Source organism: Cygnus olor, chromosome 16 (genome assembly GCF_009769625.2).
Source record: "Cygnus olor isolate bCygOlo1 chromosome 16, bCygOlo1.pri.v2, whole genome shotgun sequence".
Taxonomy (NCBI): Eukaryota; Metazoa; Chordata; class Aves; order Anseriformes; family Anatidae; genus Cygnus; species Cygnus olor.
Genome location: NC_049184.1, coordinates 15,151,967 through 15,174,430, shown reverse-complemented (window position 1 = coordinate 15,174,430; position 22,464 = coordinate 15,151,967). Strand labels below are relative to the sequence as shown.

Sequence of the window (22,464 nt, the reverse complement as noted above, 5' to 3'; positions counted from 1 at the left end):
CCTGGTGGAATCACATCTGGAGTCTAGACTCAGCGACTCTGTGGGCCGGGCCTGGCGGCCGCACCGTGCCCAGGCCCTGCTGCACACTGTTTGCTTAGCTGGAGGTATTTAATTGGAATTAAAGTGGCCCCTCTTGTTTTTGCGGACAGGGCTGTTGGAAAAGGAGCTGTAAGTCATAGAAAACATCTGTAGGAGACTGCGAAGGGTCATTAGATGGCAGAATGCGAGGCGCCACTTTTAGTGCTCACAGCCGACGCGGGGAATAATAGCTCAATACGGCTTTTGTGGAGGGGCTGCCAAGCCAGCAAACACTTTCTATTTATTCTGGCAGTGGGCACGGCCCGAGGGATGCGGGATCCTCCGCGCGCCTGCCCCGAGGCGGGCAGGGAGGACACTGCGGGTGCCCCGAGGCACACGGCAGACGGCCCCCAGCAGGAACCAGGAAGGGTGCTGGGGCTGCCCCTGCCCGCAGCACCCTGGCCCCAGACCCGGGCGCAGCGGCCACGGCCCTAAATCTGGGTGCTGCAGCACCGAGGCCAGCTTGGGGCTGGGCCTGGGCAAGGCAGAGCGCGGCAGGAGGGGAAGGGGACGGTCACTTGGGTGCAGAGACAAGGATCCCAGACCCCAAGGGGGGAATAAAGCTGCTGGAAGGGCCGGGACACCCACCCGTGGCTCACGCACCAGGCTCGAGCAGCCCCGATAACGCCCCGGCACGGCCCGACCCCTCCTTCCTTTGAGATGGTTTAATATGAGAGAAAGCAAATGCACAATACAAAATTTAAAAACCGGCCTGTGGTTTGCCGCCCGCCCGCTTTGCGCCCACGCAGGAGCCAAAGCGAAAAGGGAGCGCGGCTGCACGGCCCCGGGGGGCCGGCGGGAGGGGGGTGGACACGCAGCGTACATCGATGCCCCACCTGGGCGGCTGCTCCGACACACACAACACGATGCTCTGGCACAATTGTTTCGTCGTCTGTCACTTGAGGGAGGTCTGGAAGGGCCCCAGCCCAGCAGCGCCGGGCCTGGCCCACGGGCAAGGTCACTTCTCCTTCTTGTCAGCTGCTGTCGGCTCCTCTTTGGAGGCCCCCGGCGCCTCCTTGGGGGTAGAGCTCTCCTCGTAGCTGGGGACAGAGGGACAGGAGGGGCGCAATTAGCAGGGGTGAGCCCTGCTCTGGGGACAAGCACGCGCTGAGACCAGCCTGGAGCACGGGGACAGCCTGGCACGGGGGGCTAGGCCAGGTCTGTGCCTGGGAGCCCGTCCCTCCACACCGACCCTCGTTCCCAAATGCACTGCCGGGCCCCCCAGACAGCGCCGGGCTCCCCACGCGGGGCTGAGCACTGATTTGCGAGGGGGGGGGGGGGGGGGCAGGGTGCAGGAAAATCAGCAGCAACACCCCCGGGGCCCCGCTGCTCTGGCTGCAAAACCCCCACAGCACCGCCCTGGGCCCTAACGGAGGAAATCTGGGAGCACAGAGAGCAGAGACGTCAGCTCCTCGCCCCCTCCAGTCCCCCCAGAGGAGGAGAAGCCAGCGCAGAGCAGCGAGGTGAAGGCTGCTGCTGCTGCTGCTGCTCGGGGAAAGGGGAGAGCCGGGATGAGCCCCTACCTGGCCAGAGCGACAGACAAAGAAAGGGCACCGTGCGCGATTGCTACATGGCACTGGGGCTTTGCTGCCGGCGTCGGCGGGGGCAGGACAATTTCTGCTGCATGGAATCAGCAAGGCTGGCCGGCGAGCCGGACACGGTGGGGAAGTGGGTAAGTCGCGGCGTGTGCGGCAAGATTTCAGCAGAGGACTCATAGCTGCAGGAGACAGGAAGCAGGAAGGGAAAGGGGGAAGGACAGGGCAGAAGGGAGAGGGGGAGAAAGAGAGAGAGAAAGAAAAAAGCAGAAGAGTTTCCAAGTGAGGCAGCTGCAACCCCAGCACCCTGCGCAGGCAGCCCGCTGCCCCCTCCGCCGGCCCCGGCGCTGTGCCGCAGGGCAGGGGGGCGAGGGCTGAGACCCGGGGAGAAGGCAGCCCCTGGGGGCACGAGGAGGCAGCCGGCTGGAGGCCCCGGGGGAACAGAGAGTCTTTGGTGCAGCTGGAGGACAGGAGGGCCACGGCAGGTGGGAGCAGCGGAGAGGGTTTCCCACTCCCGGCAGCTGAAGGCTTTGGAGCAGCTCGGAGCCAAGGTTACAGCCCCGGGAGGCTGGGAGCCGCGGACCCGGTGGCAGCCAGCCCTGCTCCGCCAGCTCCCCATCCCCGGGCCGCAGCACTGAGCTCTGCCCACCCCGCGGCACCGAGCTGCCCGCAGACCGAAGCCCCACGTGTGCGCAGGGCCCTGCACTCGGCAGCGAGCCCAGGGAGCAACCGGGAGGAGTGGAAGCGCTGCAGAGGTGCAGGGGAGCTACACCGGGGCGGGGGGGGAATTCCTTGCAGTGAGGGACTCTGACCTGCGGGCAGGAGCCCTGCCACGTCCTGCTTCCTCCGACAGCACCTGGAGCGATCTCAAGGCGAGCCCAGGGCTCGCTGAGGGCCCCACAGCCTACCAGCCCCGCCGTTTGCTCTGGCAGAGCTCAGCTACCGGCAGCAGGCAGGACTTTGGGGGCATTTTTCCCCAGAGCCGGCTGCCAGGCTCCCCAGGGGGTGGGGATTGCTGACCCAGGGCCGGACCCGCAGCTCGTCTCCCCCCCCCCGACCCCGTGCGCTTGGTGGGGCAGGAGCAGGGAGGTGCCGCTGCGGGCGGGCGGGCGGGCGAGTGAGTCACGGCGCAGGGGAGAGCGGCTGCAGGATCCCAGGTGCGCAGGAAGGACGATCCCAGGACGCCCGGCGCCTGCAGCGGCAATCGTCAGAAGCCGACATCAAAGCAGGGGCAGGTGCTGCAGGGCTGGGGAGCCGGCCCAGCTGACAGCCCGGTGGGAACACGCATAGCTGCGGCTCCCAGGGGAGGGGAGGAGGCCAGGGCAGCCCCGCTCCCCGCTGCCCCACAGCCCGCACAGCGCTCAGGCGCTGGTTTTCCTCCGGGCAGGCTGGGGGCTCGAGCTGAGCGGCCACGGGAAGCCCAGCAGCCCCGGACGGATGCTCCCTTCCCTGCTCTGCTTCAGGTGTCCCCAGCCACGATCAGCGAACGAACGGCCCCCGGCAGCCCGGGGCTGTGCTCTGCGTGGAGCAGGAGGGGACAGCCCAGCAGGAAAAGCCTTTTTTTTTTTTTTTTTACTGCCAGCAGACAATGCCTGGAGCACGGCAGGGTGAGAAGGGCCAGAGCACAGCAAAGACTCCCTTTTCCAGCCCCCTTTTTTCCACAGCTGCAGTCCCAGGGGAGACAGCTGCAAACCGTCCCCTCTACCCCAGCGGGGAAGCCGGGATGTGCTCGAACCAGCCCCGGCTGCTCCTGCAGCTGGCTCCAGTTCCATTCTCCCCCACCCACGGGCGCTGGGACACAATGACCAAGTATCTCCGCACCAGGTGCGCGGTCCCACCCTCCCCTGCCCGCCAGCGCACGGGAAGAGCTCGTCACCCGGGCGTGCAGCGATCCCAGATGCCGCCCCGCCTGCCGGTACGGCACCGACGCTCCCAGGAGGTGGCAGGAGCCAGGGCCGGCGTGTACAAGCACAGACCCACTCCCTCCGCCTCCACACGCGCGCGTGCACGCACACCCAGGGCATGCCCAGATGAACCTGTCCCTCCAGCTGTGCCCGGGCGTGGGAACATCTGCATGCTTCGTGCGCTCCAGCGCCGTGGGCAAAACAGCTCCGACCCCCGCCGAGGCCCACCTGAACATTTCAGTTACTTCTCCCTTTGCCAGGGCCACAAGCAGCGGGAATCCGATGCACGCGGGGACCAGGTACAGCAGAGCAGGCTGCCAGCGAGAAAAACAACAGTTAAACCCGAGCACAGATCGCCCCTCGGGAGGGCACGGCCCTGTCCCCCCTGCGCCCACCACGTCGCGGCACCGCACAGAGGGGTGAAAGCCCCAGAAAGCTGCTCCGAGAGCCAAGCTGCAGCTGCAGCAGGACAAAACCCCTGCCACCAGGTCCCAAACCGGCACGCAGGCTGCCTGGCAGAGGGGTGCAAACCTCCAGGCTCGTGGTGGGGATGTGGCACCGGTGGAGGTGAGCGCTGGGGTCCCGGACAGCGCCCAACCACCACCCGTGAGCCAGGCTGCCTGCAAGGAGCAAGGGTGGCCGTGCTCACCCACGGCTCAGCGCCTTCCTGGGCACCTCCTCGAGCCCCAGGAGCATCTGGGCACCTTCTTCCCACTGCGGGCCGTGAACACGCCGAGAGCCCCCCCCCGCAGAGCGGCAACAGCGCCCGCGGCGTGCTCCTGGAGCCCCCCTGCTGTGCTCCTCGGGTGCTGAGGTGCTGCTCTTGGCCTGAAGCAGCCTCCCCCGGGCAGGGCTCAGCTCCAGCCAGACCCACGGGGCTTTGGGGGAGGGCGAGGCACAGGCAGGCACTGGGAAAGCGACGCCCAAGGAACGCAGCTGCTTTTTCCCGGCGTGCTTGGGACACTTGCGGCCAGGCCGGCGCGTCCGGCTGCGTGCCTCTGCGGGGCAGCGGGGCAGGGCTTACCTGGGCGTGCTTGAAGATGTGCATGATGAATATGGTCAGGCCCAGCCCGAAGATGTAGGCCACGAAGCTGGTGTAGAAATACGTGTGCGTGTTCTTCTTCAGGCTGCAGGGAAGGGGGCAGAGCAGACTTAGCTCGGGGTGCGGGGATGCCAGGGGCCGAAACGGAGCCGGCCCAGCTACCTGGGACATCTCCCACCAGGTCGGGGTGCGGGGAGCAGAGCTCTGCCCGGGCCCAGGGCCAGCACAGACACCGCCACCAGCGCAGCACCAGCCCCACGGGCACAGCACAGGGCCGGATGGGGTTACGCCCATGTCAGGTGGGGAAGGGGCTGTCAGATCCCGCTGCTGGGCGGCTGTGGGGTGCAGGAGTCAGCGCTGGGACCCGGGGAGAGGATCCCCCCCCCCCCCGCCCCGCTGTCCTTCCCTGGCTGCCTGCTCACTGCACGTGGTGTTCGATCGCGGGGCAGGCCGCGGGAGCTGGGATTCCCAGCAGGTGCAGGCAGGATGTGGGTGGAAACACCTGGAAGCGCTGGCACGGAGCGGAGGGGCTGTGCAACGGCGACAGGAGCGGGGCCGCGCCGCCGCAGCTGCACGAGGCGGCCCGTTCCCAGCAGCTCCCAAGCCAGAGACTGCTGGTGTGGGGCAACTGCTGGGAGCTGCGCCCTGGCAGCAGGTGCAGCCCTGCGTGGGAAGGAGCTGCCTTCCCCGACGGCCGCCCGGAGGCGGACGCACTGCCGGGCCTCCCTTGGCCTCCACGCGAGCAGCACCCCCAGGTGCCAGCACCCCAGCTCTGTCTCACGCTGTCTCCACTTCCCCTTCCCCACCACAGCAGCGCGATCCCTGCTCCTTGGGGTCAGTGAGCCTGCGAGGCCGTTAGGTGCTGCCGCCCCCTCCCAAGGCCGGCCCCTCTGCCCACGTTGCTCCCCTGAGCAACGCTCAGGAGCTCAGGACTTACCCCCGCACCCAGCCCCGCTCATCTCCGCTCTGCCAGGAGCTGCTTCTTCCAGCTGCTCTCCTGCATCCCCACCCCAAGCCCCCGATGAGAGCACGCAACCGTGCTCCTGGCTTCCCCTTCCCCTTTTTTTTTTGCCCCCCTCCAACAACTGGAGCACGCTGCAAGACCCAGCCTGTCCGGGACCCTTCCCGACCGCCCCCCTCACCTGATGTCAAAGCGCAGCAGCAAGGCGATGAAGATCCCTGCAGGGAGAAGGAGAGGATGGAGGCAGGGGAAGGCAGAGCCTCCAGCCACCCGCGGCCGTGCCTGGGCTCACAGTGCCCTCTCGTGGCACCGGGACAGCACCGGCACACGGCACCGGCCCCGCCGGGAGACCCGCGGGGCTCTGGCACCCAGCCCACGCAGCTCCCGGCCCCGGTGTGAGGCTGCGGGGCTCCGGCAGGGCCAAAAGCACAGCAGGGCGAGCGAGCCCCCTGCCTGGCACCCCACGGCTGCCTCAGACGCGGTCCTGGTGACATTCTCCCCCTTGTGTCCTCACCTGGAATGACAATGTCTCCCAGACCCAGCATGGCGAAGTTGTCGGCCTCCAGACCCTTCTCCAGCAGGTCCTGAGGGAAAACCACTGCAAGGAGAGAGAGGCAGTGAGGGGGAGCAGAGCTCAGCGCCACTGTGCCTGGTGAAATGGGACCGGAGCAAGGCAGGACCCCAGCCCCAGCCCAGGCCCCCTCCTGCTCCTTCCTGGGCCAGCCCCGGGCACCGGAGCGGGAAACCCGAGGGATTTGGGGCCAGCCCCCTGCACAGGTCTCAGCCGCAGCTCCCAGGACCCAAGCCACTGCCCGCTCCACCCCCCACAAATTCACACCTCTTTCTTTTTTTTTTTTCTTCCCCCTTTTTTTAAAGCAGCTGCAACTGCACCCCTGCTGGGGGGAGCGCGGGAGCGTCCACTCACGTTTTATCGGAGCCTCGAACGATTTGGCAACCGTCACCATCACGTTGGTGCCAAAGACCTAGGGGCAAGCAGAGGAGCGCGGGTTGACGACGGCTGCACGGGGACACGCACGCCGCAGCGTTTCCCTCCCCCGGCAGCACCCAGAGGCCACGGGCAGGGGAGCCCGGCGGTGCTCGGGGAACCCCTTGAGCACCGAGCAGGCTGCCTTCAGCCCCGGTGAGCCACCGGTACAGAGTCTGAACGGGTGCAGGGAGCTGCCTGCGGGTCCCAGGCAGCCTGAAGCGCCAGGGACGGAGCAGTTGTCAGACGGTGACGTTTGCTCCAAGGTCATCCGCGTATTGCGCTACCAGCTCCAAACACCAGCACCTCTGGGGACGGACTGTAAACACGTAGGTCAAACCCCCCTCTCTGTTCCTTTCCAGCTCCAAGCCTCCAGTCCCGGCTGCCCAGCAGAAGGCAGATCAGCCACACGCTGGTTAGCGCCTACAGCTCTCAGCTCCTTCGTTAAGAAAATCCTTAAAGCAAGCAGCTGGGCGTCAGCTCAACTCTCACGCGGTGCAGCAAGCTCTGGCCTTTGCCACGGAGCCACAACGCTCCGTGCTGGCACCAGGTGAAAGAACCCGGTACAATTTCTCCCCAAGACCACACGGGGGAACGGTACCGTCGGTGCGCCAAGCAATTCCACTTCCTTTCTGAAATTCTCCTTGGATCTCTCTGTGGTTAAATCCACGCTAAGAGCCAAGCGCCTGGTCCCTGCGGGGAGCAGCTCCACGTGGGGAAGAGCGACCTGCGGGGGAAGCCGACCTGGACGGGCAGCAGCAGAACACCAAATAGCGAGGGCTGTGTCCTGCAAAGCTCCGTGGGGACGCTCACACCCCAAACACAACGCAAGGCGCTGCGAACGCGAGGTCTGAAGGCTTGCTGCTCTCCAGCCAGGAGCACTGGAGGTGGCGCACAGACCAAAAAAGCACAGCCGAAATCCATGAAACGGGGAGCCCTGGCCAAATACAAAGACACCGCAGCCAGGCTTAAACAGGGCAGGATTCCTCAGGCATCTGCAGCGCTGCTGGACACACCTCAAGCTACACAAGCTCTAAGATACTCTGAAACAGTAATTGAGAAGGTGGAGGCAGACAGGAAAGACTGAGGAATACAGACATTACATAGGACTCAGGGGAACAGGAACCAGAGCCATTGTAGAAAGATAAGGAAAACCTCGGAATAAAGGCATCGGAGAGCTGTGCTAGCTGAGGGACAACGCCTGGAGGCGCTCCAGCATTTGGTTCTCGGTGCAGAACAGAAGGACGCTAAGGAAGCCAGCCGATGACAGAGCTGAGGCACCGATACAAGCAGGATCGGCACGGCCCAGAACAGCCTCAGCCTCCAGCCAGGCACCGGGCAGCTCCTCGGAATGCAGGTCACCAGGACGGGACGCGCTCGACACACGGGGAGCCTACAACAGCCAGGCTCCCCGACGAGATCCCCGCCAGCCCTGAGCACTCTGAGCCAGAAATTAAAAAACGCAGCCCTTTGCTGCGCCACGTTCTGCCTCCGTTTGATTCCGTCCTCATCCCCGCCGCACCCCTCTGGGCTGAGGAAGTGGAAATCCTGACTGCGAGCGTGTGTTCAGCCAGCGCGCTGCCTCCGAAGAGGCACGAGGCCACGCACATGCCTTCCGCCAACGGCTGCAACTCGCGTCCGCCCTGGGGAGCGCTCCCGTTTACCCAGAAGACGTCGTAGATGAAGAGGCCCCCAAGCAAGATGCAGCCGGTGCTGACATTGTTCAAGTGCAGCAGCTCCACCCCGTTGAGGGAAAACGCCAGCCCAAAGAGATTGTTGGCAATCCAGTGCTGAGGAGGACACAAAAGGGAGAGGTGGGTTCCACGGCACGTGCAGAGCCACACCGCAGGTGCCCGGCGAGGGAAGGGGGCCCCGGTCTGACCTAGCCCAGTCCCTGCCCCCCCCCCCCAGCAGAGCTGCGGCTCGCTCACCTTCCTCAGCAGGTACCAGACCCCGACAACACTGCTCAGGGCCAGACATACGAGGTCCTTGGTGTCGAACTCGTAATTCACTATTTCTGCAACAAAACAGAGAAGTGAGACGTGGGGCAGGCCCGGCAGCCTCCCTTCCCGCGCAGGGCGGAGGAGGGCGAGTTCACGGCGGAGCAGCACCACAGAGCACAGCGCTCGTGCCCCAGAAAGGGGAATCCTCCCGTGCAAACGGCCGTGCCCACAGCCAAACGACACGCGAGCGGCCTGCACTGCAAGCCAGACCTTCTCCTTCAGCCAGACCCCGCCACAAGGACAGCATCTGCGAGCCTTCTGTCAACAAGGAAATTGGATTCAGGCTCTCTCCTAGGGCAAGGAGGGGCAGACCTGCTCCCTCTTCCTGCACCCAGTTAACTCTTGGTGGTATCATTACAAGGTAAGGCGTTTAATACCAGCCACGAGCCCCAGTCTGTAACGCTCCGGGCGTGGGAATTCCCTGACAGGCAGGGGCAACAGGCAGGGAGAGTGCCGGTGTAAGACAACGCACGTCTGCGCGGAGCTGGCAGCGCTTACACTGGCTACGGAGGCACGGCAAGGAGCAAGAGGCAAGTCTTTGGGAAGGTTGTTCAGAAGGGCTGAAAGTCAAAACGGGTAAACGAGGAACAGAACCGTGAAGGGAGAAGACGTTCAAGAACCTAGAAGGACTGGCAGGCTAACGTACCTTCCTTGCTCTCCCCGGAGCCCTGGGTGAAGAGGAGCTGGTACTGTTTATTGGGGAAGTTTGCAGGGAAGAATCTGTTCATCATGGGGCTGGGAAAAGGGGAAAAAAAAGCTGCAGAGAAGGGCAGTTCTACAGAAACCCCACACGAGGCACTGCCCAGCACCTCCGCACGGACATCGGTCCCCTCACAGGGCAGGGAAATCCCAGGTTTTGCCACGTCAGGGACTGGACTGAGCCACAGCTCGTCACCAAGCCTGGGAGCTCGTCCTCCCCCAGGGGAGGATCCACTGGCACGTGACAGTCCCCAAAAAGCCCTAGGGCAACAGGCACAAAGCGCCTTGTATGAGAAGGGAGAACCCAGCCTTGATGCCAACACTTGCACCGCGCCCCCCCCAAAAAACCCTCTGGGCACCCAGAACTGGCCGGGCCACCAGGACACAGCTCTGCGAGGCCGAGCTGGGAGCAGGGCCGGAGCCCAGGCGGAACGGCAGCGCTGCTCTAGGGAAGGCATCTGGTCCCCAGCGCCCCGGAGCTCAGGAAACAGGAAACCAGTTTTCCTTTTCAGTTACTGAAACTGCCCGAGCTTTCAGCACCTCGCACCGACCACGAGCGCGAGGCGTTGAGGACGTTAGGGCGAGCTCCAGCCGCCCGTGCCAGCTGCTGCGGCAAGGGAACAGCGGTGCCGGGGAGCTCTGCCCTCCTCGAGGCAGTGAGGACGGCGCCAGGCCGGAGCAGCTCCTTGGGGCCGGGTGCTGGCGGCCACCTGCTGCGAGCTCGGAGCACGGGACCACCGGGACTGCGGAGCCTCGGGTCCGCCCCAGCTCCTGCAGCAGGACGGGCTCACAGCACGCCCCCGTCCTGCCTCCCCTCCAGCTCCGCCGAGGGAAAACGCCGCAGGAGCCGGGCGTTGGCTCTGCCACGCGGCGACGGTGCTTTACGCTGCCGTGCAATCAGCTCAGCACCCCGCTGCCGCTCAGCTCTCCTCCCTACCTGATGGTGTGGGACAGGGCGAGGATCCCCAGCACGAAGAAATACATGGACAGCAGGAGGTTGATGTACTCTTGAGAGAATATCTGCAAGAGAAAAACCACGGGGGGGGTCACCGCTGCGTTCCCCTCGCTGACACCGACGGGAAGCGCCTCGCTCCGTGACCGACAGCCGCCGTGGTGGTGCCCCACGGGGACGGGAAGGAGAGCTGCAATAACCCAAATTCTTGCCCTGCCGATATAAAACGCATTGGAAATAGCTGCCTGCTTGCAGAGCGGCCCTGCGAGCCGTGGCACACCCTGTGAGCTGCTCAGCTCAAAAAATAACTCCTGCGCTGCAGAAAGGAGGGCACAGCTTCCCCGCCAGGTCCCCGCAGAGCAGCCAGCGAGGCAGCAACGCCGCTCATGGGGCGGCGCCACCTCCCCCTGCCCCACGCTGGCAGCACCCGAGCGCTCCCTGCCCCTGTTCTGTGGGGTGTTATTAGAGCTCCAGCCCCGCAACGCGCACAGCTGCCCTTCGGTTCAACCCCACCCCGTGATTCAGAGCTCGCTGCACCCCTGGAGAAGTGCGCTGCCACCTCCGGAGAGCCGCGGGCCCTCGTGCTCTCCTGGGAGGAAGGACGCTGGGGCAGCAGAGCTTAGGGCGCAGCGCACATGCTAAAAAGGGAAAACCACAGACCACGGGGGCACACTGCACGTTCCTAAGCTCTTTCCTGGCACCTAAAGAGGGGGCTGGTGGATCGGGGGGCTGCCCTACTGCCCCCTCCAGCAGAGGCTTGGCAGATTTATTCCTTCGCTGCTTTCCTACCGTTAGCCTGAAGGAGGAGCTGCAAGCCCGCTACCCCACCGGCAGCTCCGGGCAGAACTCAGCTGCCAGGGGAGCAGGGTGCACCGCTGGGGAGGCCGAATCCCGCCCACCCTGCTGGCCGCTGCAGAGCCGGTCCCCGCGCAGCCTCGGTGACCTCCACGCGGGCCTTCCCCGTGGCACAGACCCGTGCACACCGGGGCACGGAGCTGCCCGGTGCGGCCGCCAGCCCGCAGAGGCTCAGGCAGGCCGGAAGCCACCTGGGCTGGCTGCTGCACGGTGCCCGCTATCAGCGGAGATAAGGCTGTAAATTCAAATATTCCCAGCTTTGCGCATTAAACCCTGCCTCCCGAGCAGCAGGCCAGGAGCAGGGCGAGGTGCCTCTCTGTGGCCCCAAACTAGCCAAAGGCTGCACAGCTCGGCGAGAACGCACGTCCCCTGCTCGGTGACACCGGGTGCCTTCTGTCCCAGCGCCAGGGAACCCAGCACCGTAAGCCAAAACGCACAGCAGCCCCGTTCCTGGAGCGTACTCACTTTAAAGAAGAGGTAGAGCCCCAGAAGGGTGCAACTGGCAACAATGGGAAATCGAGCAGCGTCTCGGCTGGTGATGGTCTCCGGCATCTCCGAGGAGTTCTGGGGAGGGAAGGAGAGGACCCGAGCGGGTTACGGTGACCTCTGCTCTGGCCTCGTACCTGGCAGACCCAACGAGGGCCCCGCAGGGCTCAGCGGCGGCACCGCGGTGGCTTCGGGGAGGAGAAGCGCAGCGGCTGGCCCCCAGTCGTCCCCAGAGGTGGGGCTGTGTCACAGGCAGAGCCCAGGATGGGAAAAGCAAACCTGCCTGCATCTGTCCTTCCTGGGCTGCTCCAACCCCCCGCGCTTTTCCCCTTGGAAAGGGAGAAGCCCTGCCTCCTGCACTGTGTTTGTCCCTCTTCTGCCCAGGGCAGAGCCGGGCACCTCGGGGCTCGTGCCCGCCCGTCTCCATCAGCCTCCCCATCTGCGCGCGCCGTATGGCGACCGCGCTCCCAGCGCCGCTGCCCTCCAATCAGCCTCTTGGTCCTCACCTCGCTCCCGGGACGCTCCTGGGGCTCGGCAGCCCCAGATTCACAAAACGTTTCATCTTCTGAAACGGCTCCGCGCAGCTCCGCCAGCCCCCTTTTAAGCCCTTTCCCAAGGGAGACCCGCAGCGCTCACCGGGACAACTGTCCCCTCCTGCTGTCGCCTCCCGCCCCAGGGCTCCCCCCGGAAGGACCGGGGGCCGCGGCCGCTCCGCCCCCAGCCCCGCTCCGTGCTCCCTGCGGGCAAACACCCGCAGGCAGCGCCGGTCGGGGCGCCCGGCCGCAGGAGCCGTTCTGCAAAGCGGCTCCACGGAGGCGCCTCGGCGAGGGCACAGCTGCTGGGAAGGGAAACCCGCAGAGGACCGCGGGGCGGCCCCGCTCACGGCCCCGGTCACCGGGCTGCTGGGAGCTCCGCGGGCACCGCCGGGAACCCCGGGGCACAGCGGCAGAGACAAATAACAGCAAGAAGCCGGGCTGGGGAAGCAGCCCCCTCCCCGAGGCGCTGCGGTGCCAGCCCCAGCTGCGGCCCGGGGCACCGGGGGGGGACCGGGAGGGGACCCGGGGCACCGGGGGAGGCACCGGGGGGGGACCGGGAGGGGACCAGGCCACCGGGCGGGGGTGGCGGCGGCAGCTCCCCGGTGCCGTCCCCGAACCCCTCGCCGCAAGGAACCGGGGCAAGGCCCCCCCCCCCGGGCCCGCCTCCCCCTCCCCGGTGCCCCCCCCCGGCGCGGGGCCGTTCCCGGGGCCGCTGCCGGTAGGCCCGCGGGTACCTTGCTCTTGGCGCAGCTGACGGAGCGCAGCGCCCCGAAGAAGATGGGCAGCAGCGCCATGAGAACGAGGCTGCCGTAGGCCAGCGCCATGCCCTCGGGGGTGGCGGGCGGCCGGGCGGGGGGGGAGGAGGCCCCGGGCCCGGCGCTGCCGTTCTGCGCCGCCGCCTCCTCCATGGCGCCCCGACACGTCCCCGTACCGGCCGGAAGTGCGTCACGCGCCGCGCGCGTCACGGGCACGGCAACCCGCCGCGCGTTGCTAGGAGGCCGGGAGCCGCCGCCTCCCCGCCCGCCATTTTTGACTCCGCCGTACCTCCGGGGGGACCTGCGAAACGCCTCCGATACAGCTCCGCGTACCTCCAAATAACTCCAGACGGACCTCCAAACTTGCCTCTAATAAACCGCCAAACTTACCTCCAAATAGCTCCGTTTTACCTCCAAATGTACCTCAAAATACACCTCCAAGCGGACCTCCAAACGCACCTCGAATACACCGAACATACCTCGAATACACCTCCAAATTTACCTCCGAATTTTTCTCCAAATGCACCTTCAATACATCTCCAAATATCCCTCCAAATACATCTCCAAATGGACCTCCAAATAACTCCAAATGGACCTCCAAACTTGCCTCTAACAAACCTCCAAATTTACCTCCAAATACTTCCAAATGTACCTCCAATACACCTCCAGATGGACCTCCAAACTTCCCTCGAATACACCTCCAAATTTATCTCCAAATGTACCTTCAATACATCTCCAAATACACCTCCAAATACATCTCCAAATGTATCTCCAAATACACCTCCAAATGGACCTCCAAACTTACCTCGAATACACCTCCAAATTTATCTCCAAATGTACCTCCAATACATCTCCGAATATACCTCCAAATACCTCAGTGTACCTCAAAATACCTCCGAATTTACTTCCAATACACCTCCAAATACACCTCCAAATACCTTCAAATGTACCTCCAAATACTTCCAAATTTACCTCCAAATACACCTCCAAATACACCTCCAAAATACCAAATACCCCAAATACACCTCCAAATGGACCTACAAACTTACTTCGAATACACCTCCAAATTTACCACCAAATTTATCTCTAAATGTACCTCCAATACATCTCCAAATATACCTCCAAATACATCTCCAGACGGACCTCCAAATACCTCCAAATGTACCTCAAAATACCTTCAAATTTACCTCCAATACACCTCCAAATACACCTCCGAATTTACCTCCAAATACCTCCATTTACCTCCTCGCTGGGGGGCAGAGGAGGCCATCGCAGCCTCTGCGGGGTGGAGGGACGGGGAGGAAGATGAGGGGCACGGGGTGGGTTGGACGCTGCGTGTGCGGGGTCCGCGGGATCCCGGGCGATGCCGGTGCCCTCCCGAGGCCGGCGGGACGGAGGGGTCGGACTCAGCCATCTCGTGGGGCCCTTCGAGCAGACAGTCCGTGATTCCGTGGCGTTTCTGGGGCTGCAGGACCCACGGCGCGAGGCGGATCCCGCTGATGGATGGCACGCGCCTGCTGGTGCTCGGACGCTGCGCTGTGTCAGCCGGGCGTTGTTTACCCCTCCGCTGAGGATCTGTGCTGACATTTTGCCTGGGAAGGGGAGAGCAGCGGTGGCTGCCTAAGTATGGACAGCATTTTTTTTGAAAGGAGAGAGAGGGACGGGACACGGGACAGAGCCGAGCAGCTCTGCAGTCCGTACCACGTGTGGCTCAGGTCTGGGGCTCGGGCTTCTCGTCCGGCCCCGGGTCTGTTGTGCTTCGTGCTTCCCGCAGAGCGCGTCCCCTGCAAGGGACTGTGCTTCTGCCCTGTTGTGCCGTCCCCTGTCCAGTCCCAGCCCACCTGCACTCAGCAAACACCCCTCCTGTAAAAATGCCTCGTAAATGAAAAAGCAAACTTTCCGCGCTGCTGGAGGGGGGCCAGGGCTCTGCTGGAAAATTGGCTGAAACGCGTGGTCCTTGTGAATATTCCTTCCCCCCAAGCTGCCGGCAGCCCGGCCGTGTCACCGAGCCTCCTCCAACTGGGTGCCCCCACGGCGGTGCTGCGCCACCGCGTCTCCTTCACCCCGTACAGGACTGTGGGAGCTGACGGCCATGTCCCGTGGTCCATCCTGGTGCCTGTGCCCATCGCCGAGGCCCCTGGCTCGCTCTGTGGATCGTGGGGCTGCTTGGGGTGGGAGAAGAGGCTGGTGCTCAGGCCTGGTACAAATGGGTTTACCTGCACGTGTCCTTTCCATCTGGCAGGAGAGGCTGCTCGGCAGCAAAGGCTAAAACACGAAGGTTAAGCGGTGCTGCCCCTGCCTTTCAGCAGGAGGAGGTCTCTCATAGTGAGTCACTGTGGGAAATGGGGTTTTACCCAGCGCAAAGCAGCAGCTCCGGGCTGCGTGCGGCAGGGTTTCACTCTTCCCGCAGCCTGTAAATTCTGTAAATTCAGCCGTTTCTGACAGTTGCATGTTTTTACGTGGTGAAATCAACCTGAACCTGCGGCGTGTCCTTGTGCCACCGCTGGGGTCCCGCCATGTCCCCACTTTCCTGCCTGCTCCCCAGGTCTCCCCTGGGGTGGCAGCAAGGGGTCCCCAGCACGGCTGGTGCAGGCATGGCCCCCCCTCGGCCAACGCCTCCGCTGGCCCGGGGACTGGCTTGGAGCCGAGCCGTGGGCAGGGGAAGGGAGCACAGCAGGGAGACAAGGCACGCTTTAACTTTTTTTTTTTAATATATTTTTCTCTTTAAAAAAAAAAAAATCTATTTCAGGACCTGGGGTGATTCATAGTTTCGTATTTCAGGCAGTGGGGAGATGAAAAGGCCTCTGGGGAGCACCGATGTGCCTTGCTCCGGGGCTGGCCTCCTGCCCGGGGTGCTGTCCTCTCGGTGTCACCGATGCTCCCACAAGGAGAAGGACGAGCACCGGGGTCAGCAGCACACAGCCACAGGGACAGTGCGCCCCGCTATGTCCCACCCTGCGGCATGGCACGGGAGGCGGTCCCCAGGTGGCCACAGCAAAGCCAGAAGCCCCCGTACCAGCCCCTCACCGATGCCTACAGGTGCCTACTCGTCCCCTAAATCAGTCCCCGCACGCCCTGGTGTCTCTCTGGGCGCTGCACGTTTTGGGGACAGCTCCCGCTGCTACCTGGAGCCCTCTGCAGGAACCCCCTCACGTCTCTCCTTCGAATCTGGTTTCTGTCAAGGAGCACAGGCAGCATCTCCACTTCTGTTCCCTGTCACCCCGGGAAGCAGTAACGTGCCCCTGCTGCTCGGATGTGTCCCCGTTGTTGAAGACTCTTTGAGCATCCCATGAGATCCCACCCAGCCAGGCACGGCCCCGGGCGCTGGTGCGGGAGGGCAGGGAGGCAAGGTGTCAAATTCTGCTCCTTTTGCACCAAACTCTGGGGATGCCTCCTTGGGGATACCCCGAGAGGAGGCAGGGAAGGTGCTGTGCCCTGTGCCCAGGAGCCCTCCGCAAGCCCCTCTTTGCAGGAAAATCTCTGCTCGTGCTATCAGATGGGCTGCGAGCTTGGTGCTGGCTCTGGGCAGGGCTGAGGTTAACGGGGGCAGCCTCTGAGCCCGGGGAGAGCCCGAACCGAAGGCTGCAGGGCCGGGAGCTGCTCCTGTCCTTCCAGCACGTTGTTAGACCAGAACCCAAAATAGCAGCAGAAATGCACTGCTGAGCCTTTTATCAAAAAAACCTTCAAAAGACCTTTACGGCCCCGCTCCAAAGCAGCCCTGAGGTTGCGAGCTTCTGCTGCGGACGCCTCAGCTCCCCGCTGGGTGCCCTCGGTCTGGTGCTGGGGCTGCAAGCGCCGGGCTCGGGGCTGGGGTCTCGGCACGGAGGCAGGGACCTGGCTGAGGGGCTGCTCCCCACGCAGCGGCCGTGGGGCTTTTCTGCACGAGCGGCTCTGGCTGGGAAAGCAGGAGGGACTTCCCAGCCGTCCTGCGGGGACCAAGGGCAGGACCTGGCCCTGTGGTGCGCGGGGAAGCGGCCGCCCTCCTCCCTTGTGCTTTTCTTGGCAGCTCCCCATGAGAAGATGCGCTGCGACACGCTCGAGCCAGCCTTTAACTCGCCCCGTGCCGGGGAGGCTGCTCCGGCCCCGGCCCCGTGGTGGCAGCAGATGGGGGCACCGGGGGGGGGGAAAAACGCTTTGGGTGCGGGCCCTTGATCCTAAAACATCCCCGGCAGCGGACCCTGGAGAAGTGGGAGATGAGCAAGAGGGCTGGTGGTCAGGCCACCGGGCACCCCGTGTGCCCCAGGGGCTGGGGACCGGCACAGGACCTGGTCCCACCGCGGCCACGTGCCGGCCACCAGCCACCGGGGTCCCCCGGCACGGGGAGGCAGCGAGCAGAGTGGCGTGCGCTGGGACGGACGGCTCTCCGGGGTGGCACCGGGGGCATGGCGCGGGGACAAACGGGGAGCAGCTCGGGCCGGGGGAGGTGGCACCGGGGACAGCGGCCATGCAGGGATGGGTGGCACCGGGACCGATGGCGCTGGGCCGGCCGGCAGGGAGGTGGCAGCCCCGAGAGTTCTTGCTGGAGGGGCCGGAGCTGCCGAGCCCTGGCAGTACCTGGCCCAGGTGGGGGCCCAGCTGGGGGCCGCAGGCAGCCCCTGGCCCCCCGCCAGCGCCTCCTTCCTTCCTTCCTCCCTTTCCCAGCTCCTCGCCGTGGCCCCCCCCTTGGCCTCTCCTCCCACCCTCCAGCGCGGCCGCATTTTTCTGGGTTTGAGCTCATTCTTTCCACTCCCCTCACTGCCGGCTGCCAACTTTCCATCCCGCAGCCCCCCCCCCCCCCTACCCCCCCCCCCCCCGCTTGCCTCCTGCTGCAGGAAATGCCGGCTGCAGCTGCAGGACGGACGGACAGGCACCGTGCAGCCCCGGAGCCCAGCATCACCCACAGCACCGCGTCCAGCAGCACCAGGGGCTGGGGCACGGGGAGCTCCAGGGCAGTGCCCGGGCAGAGGAGTCAGAGCCAGAGCAGCAGCAAGGAGAGAGCATCAGCACCGCCGTCACTGCTGGGGCGAGGAGGAGAGACAAATTTCTCACAAGCACGGGCACAGCCCCATCCTCGTGAGCCCTCGGTTCCTCCCCAGCTGCACCGTGCCCGCCACCAGCGGCTCCCCACGCTCGGGATGTGGAACGAGTGGAAACTCCTGACCCGAGCCAGGCAGGGAGGGCACCGCGGAGCCTCCCTGGCGCCGGGCCCGGGGCTGCCGAGCTGGCTCCCCCGCGGCGTCCCGGCCGCTCGCCGGCAGCGCAGCCCAAAAACAACCGGCTCCGGCGTCGCCTCCCCGGGTGCCCGGGGTCGCTCGCTGCTTGCTGCACCCCAGCACGTCCCCTCTGGTGCCTCTGCCCCTTCCCAGGGCACCGAGGGCTGCCCGGGGCCTGGCTCCCAGCCCAGGCTGTGGCTCCCGCAGGGGTTTGAATCCTGCACAGGGGCTCAAAACCTGCACCTCAGCAACGGGAGCTGGTGCTGAGCCCTTCCCAGAGGCTTTTCTGGAGCCGGCCCGGAGCAGGGAGGTGCAGGGGGCCAGGGGCTTCTGCCATTGCCGGGGGTGGTGCTGTGACCACTGGGTGAGGGACTGAGACTTGGCCAAATGGTGGCTGGAGGAAGCCTGGCCGGAGGCTGAGGCTCTCCCTGCCCCGAGCTGTTTGGGCTGACGAAGCCGGAGCTGCCCAGACCCAGCCACAGCAGCAGGCAGGGCCCCGGCCCCGGAACCGTGCTCAGCTCTGGCCACGCATCCCCAGCCCGCAGCTCCCCACGGCAGGGACCCAGCAGAGACCAGAGCGGCACATCCCAGATGGTGTTTATTCTGTGGATCCAGGGGTTTCCCCATCGCACCAGTACAAAGACAGCAGAAAAACCTCAGTCAGAAGAACGCCAGTGCTAGGGAGACGCAGCGCAAAACCCAGGCGCAGAGGGGCCGGGGGTGCCGCTGCGGTGCCCTCGCCACCCCCTGCTGCCCCACGAAGGACGGGTGCCACGACCACGACCGGCAGAGCTGCCGGCAGCCTCCAGCACGGCTCCGGCCCTGCAGGGACACGGCCTGGCCCCCCGGAGCACGGGGCAGCCGGGCTCCCACCCCCAAGGCACAGGTGCCCGTCCCACACGTGCAGCTCGGGGGACCCAGCCCCACTCAGCCCCTCTCCTGGAGGGGTAGCGGCCGGATCCAGAGCACCCCGTGTGTCCATCAGCACCAGTTAAAACAGCTCCGTGTCCTCAGCATCGCTCCGGCCCCTGCGGTCTCTCCTTGCACCCGCGGAGCTGCTGGCCACGCTGATGGCAGAGGGGAGCCCCCAGCCTCCAAGTCCGGTGGGACGGGTACGCGGCGGCTCTCAGAGCACGGACAGGTCGTGGCAGGACTTGGAGCGGACTTTGAGGGCCACCTTGCTGCTGTTCCTGGCCACCAGCCTGTCGAGGAAGCGCCGGGCCCTCTTGGTGAGGCTCTCCTTGCGCTTGTGGACAGACGCGGGGTGCGCGCCGGCCTCCTTGCCCTCGCGGCGCAGGCGCAGCTGCCGCACCACCCCCTCGAAGAGCTCGGCCACGTTGTGCTGCAGGGCCGCCGACGTCTCGATGAACTTGCAGTCGAACATCATGGCGCAGGCACGGCCCTCTGCAAGGGGAGGGCAGGGAGGGGGCACGGCCCCGCTGGCACCCCCTGGTCCGGGGACACAGTAGAAGCCGTGGCACGGGACACGGGGACGGGACAAGGGGATAGAGGTGGGACACAGAGACAGGGACGGGACACGGGGACAGGACACGGGGATAGAGGTGGGACACAGGGACGGGGACGGGACACGGGGACAGAGGTGGGATACAGGGACGGGGACGGGACACGGGGACAGGGCACGGGGATAGAGGTGGGACACAGGGACGGGGACGGGACACGGGGACAGGGCACAGGGATAGAGGTGGGACACAGGGACGGGGACGGGACACGGGGACGGGACACGCTCACCTTCAACGGAGACCTCGCGGCACCGCACCAGGTCGGATTTGTTCCCCACCAGGATGATGGGGATGTCCTCGGCCTGCCGCATGCTGCGCAGCTGGATGCGCAGCTCCGAGGCGCTCTCAAAGCTGCCGTGGTCCGTGATGGAGTAGACGATGACGTACGCGTTCCCCACCTGCAGGCAGTGGCTGCGGTGCCAGCTCTCCTCACCCTGCCACCGCATGGGGAAGGGGATGTCACCGCACTGCGGGGGCCAGTGGCATCCCCAACTGCTCTGGGGGGGCCAGCAAGGCACCCCGGCACAGATGGGGCCTGCCAGCGCACCTCAACAGCCCCCGCGTCATGGGCAGCAGACGTGTGGCCCCGTTACTAAAACAGCTTAAAAGCTCCTGGCTTTTGGGGTGGTTCAGTTTCCTCCTCTATCAGCAAGAAACTGGGGCTGTGGGCTCAGCTTGGCTCAGGGGGCTGAGGCTGCACCTCCCGGAGCTGCTTTTGGCCGCGCAATGCCAGTGTCATGGGCACAGCGCTGCGAGCCCTGCACTGGTCCTGGCTGGGCAAGCTGGGATTGAGCAACAGTGGAAATAAAAAGGCTGATCTCAGGGCGCTGTGGGGCTGGGCATCTCCGGGCAGCGCAGGCATCCACGGAAAACGCAGCCCCAGCCCACGGGGGTGCAGTGCCTGCGTGCAGCCTGGGTGCTGGCTCCCTCCCCGCTCCCAGGGACCGATCCCGACTCCTGTGGAAACCCACAGCCCCGGGGTGGCCCTCGGGGAGGAGGGCACAGGGGCGCTGGGAGGAGGCAGCGATGCTGCGCTGGGACTGCTGGCAGGGAGAAGCCTGCGCTGCGCGGGGCAGAGGGAACGCCCCGTGCCAGGCTCTCGGGGCCGCGGCTCTGCCTGCTAAGCACGTGCCCTGGCTGGCAGCGCCGCCTCACGTGGATTTGCCCGGTTGGCTCCTTCAGCCCCGCTTCCAAACCGTTTCCTTGCATTTCGCAGCGGGCTGGCACTGCGCTCCCTCCCGCAGCCCCTTCCTCCCCCCGAGGGACCCGCACGGCTCCTGCCACGCTCGGCTGCTCCTGCGCTCACGGTGCCTCACGGGAGCCCCCGGAGATGGGTGACGATGTGCTGAGCACCCTCCCAGGCCTGGGCACGGCAAGCAGAGGCAGTTAGAGGCTGTCGCTTTGGCCAGAGGGCTGACCTCAGGCTTCATCCTTCCCAGACCGAGGGGTGCCCCCATCGGGGGTCCCTTGACCCCAGCAATTTGCTTTTATGGCTGCTGACTGGGGACCCTGAGCCCCATCCTGCCCACTGGGCTTGTCCCGCTCTGCGAGCCCTGGACGCAGCCAGAGGAGCCCCAGGGAGACCTTTGCAGACCCCAGAGGCCCCGAAGCAGCAGCTGTACGCACACGGCATCCCCCACACCCTCCCCAGCCCCTCCAGCCACCCCAGCAGCAGGGGCTCGTGTGGTTCCCAGCCCGGGGAAGCGGCCCCAGCCCCGCGCACCCGCCGCTCCGGCTCCCAGGCGTCTATCACCAGCAGCGTGGTCTCCTCGCCATCCACGGACAGCGTGCGCTCGTACGCCACTTCTGCAAGACACCAGGAGAGCCGGGTCGGTGCGGAATTCCCCGGGCAGCCGAGACCCGGCGCTGGCCCCTGACCCCGCCAGGCTCCCCCGGGCCTCGCACGGGGCTCCCTCCGAGCACGGGGCGCAGCCGCACGCCGCCTCCCCTCCTCCCGGCCCCGTGGAGGGCGACCCCGCTGCAGGGGGTCCCCGCCACGCCGTGGGGCACCCACCTCCGTGCTGCTCCAGCAGGTCCCGCTCCTGGACGCCGGCGAAGGCGTTGGCCAGGCTGGTTTTGCCCACGCCGGGGTCTCCCAGCAGCACCACGCGGTACTGGGGCTCCCAGCAGCCCGACGAGCCCGAGGACTCGGAGGACCAGCTGCCCCGGGGTGCCGCAGCCCTGCCGCCCGGCTCCGACGACGAGTGGCCGAGCTGGGGGTGCCCGGGCTCGGTCCGTGGCGTCGCACCCGGTGCCCCGGGCCGCGGCAGAGGGGTGCTGGCCCTCCTCCGCAGCGGGCTCTTGCTCCCGCGCTGCGTGTTCAGGGTCATCGGCGGCGCGGGGGGCAGCGGGGTCGGGAGAGGGAGCCCCGAGGGGTCCCCGGCTCCCTGCGGTCCCCGGCAGCCCCTCTGCTCCGCCGGAGCCCCCCGGCCGTGCAGCCCCGAGGCCACGGGCACGGCCTCGCCGGTCCCGGTCTCCCGTCCCGGTCCGGTCCCAACTTTCCCCGGGCCGGGCTGACCTCCGCCGAGCTCCCGGGCACCGCCGCCCGGTCCCGGAGCGGCGAAGCTTTAAAGACCGGGAGGTGGAGCCCCCGCCGCGGCCGGTCCCTCCCCTGCCCGACCCCCCCCCGCCGCCCGCCCCGGCCCCCGCCGCCCGCACCCCCGGGGCTCTGCCCGGTCCCCGAGGCCCCCGCGGGGCTCCCGGTGCCGGAGCTCGGCGAGGTGCCCCCGGCCGCCTCCCCTCGGTCCCCGGGGAGCAGCGGGGGGAAAAGCGGCACCGGGGCTGCCCGGGAGCCCCGTCCCGTCCCGTCCCGTCCCGCCCCCGCGGCTCGGGGGCTCCGCCACGCTCCGGTCCCACCCGGGGCAGGGCCCCCCCCTGCCCCCGAGCCCCCCGCCCGGTCCCCTCCCGGCTCCATCTCGCGGCGGCCCGGGGCAGCGCACGGCCCCGCCGCTTCGCCAAGTA

The 22,464-nt window shown here is 66.1% G+C and overlaps 3 protein-coding genes across 6 annotated transcripts; all 3 read right to left on the bottom strand.

Moving 5' to 3' along the window:
* Positions 1-728: 728 nt before the first annotated feature.
* On the bottom strand, positions 729-12,989 carry HM13 (histocompatibility minor 13). 4 transcript variants are annotated; one of them, XM_040576281.1, is made up of 13 exons: positions 12,771-12,984; positions 11,480-11,578; positions 10,145-10,227; positions 9,155-9,243; positions 8,437-8,522; positions 8,170-8,295; positions 6,446-6,503; positions 6,035-6,118; positions 5,702-5,738; positions 4,542-4,644; positions 3,650-3,831; positions 1,602-1,795; positions 729-1,118 (listed from the first exon to the last, which is right to left on the bottom strand). In XM_040576281.1, exons 1-12 carry the CDS (start codon positions 12,942-12,944, stop codon positions 1,645-1,647), a joined length of 1,272 nt encoding a protein of 423 aa, XP_040432215.1. In that variant the 5' UTR covers positions 12,945-12,984; the 3' UTR covers positions 729-1,118; positions 1,602-1,644. The 4 variants fall into 4 exon arrangements, with proteins under 4 accessions (XP_040432215.1, XP_040432217.1, XP_040432218.1 ...); XM_040576283.1 differs by having other exon boundaries at positions 3,746-3,831; XM_040576284.1 differs by lacking the exon at positions 1,602-1,795 and having other exon boundaries at positions 3,746-3,831; positions 12,771-12,989.
* Positions 12,990-13,663: 674 nt separating this feature from the next.
* Positions 13,664-17,386, bottom strand: LOC121079271 (translation initiation factor IF-2-like). Its single transcript, XM_040576296.1, has 2 exons — positions 14,493-17,386; positions 13,664-14,383 (listed from the first exon to the last, which is right to left on the bottom strand). Exon 1 carries the CDS (start codon positions 17,235-17,237, stop codon positions 16,329-16,331), a length of 909 nt encoding a protein of 302 aa, XP_040432230.1. The 5' UTR covers positions 17,238-17,386; the 3' UTR covers positions 13,664-14,383; positions 14,493-16,328.
* A 1,458-nt stretch (positions 17,387-18,844) lies between these two features.
* On the bottom strand, positions 18,845-22,006 carry REM1 (RRAD and GEM like GTPase 1). Its single transcript, XM_040576297.1, has 4 exons — positions 21,518-22,006; positions 21,227-21,309; positions 19,733-19,937; positions 18,845-19,387 (listed from the first exon to the last, which is right to left on the bottom strand). The coding sequence occupies exons 1-4, from the start codon at positions 21,831-21,833 to the stop codon at positions 19,110-19,112; spliced, it is 882 nt and encodes a 293-aa protein (XP_040432231.1). The 5' UTR covers positions 21,834-22,006; the 3' UTR covers positions 18,845-19,109.
* Positions 22,007-22,464: the final 458 nt, after the last annotated feature.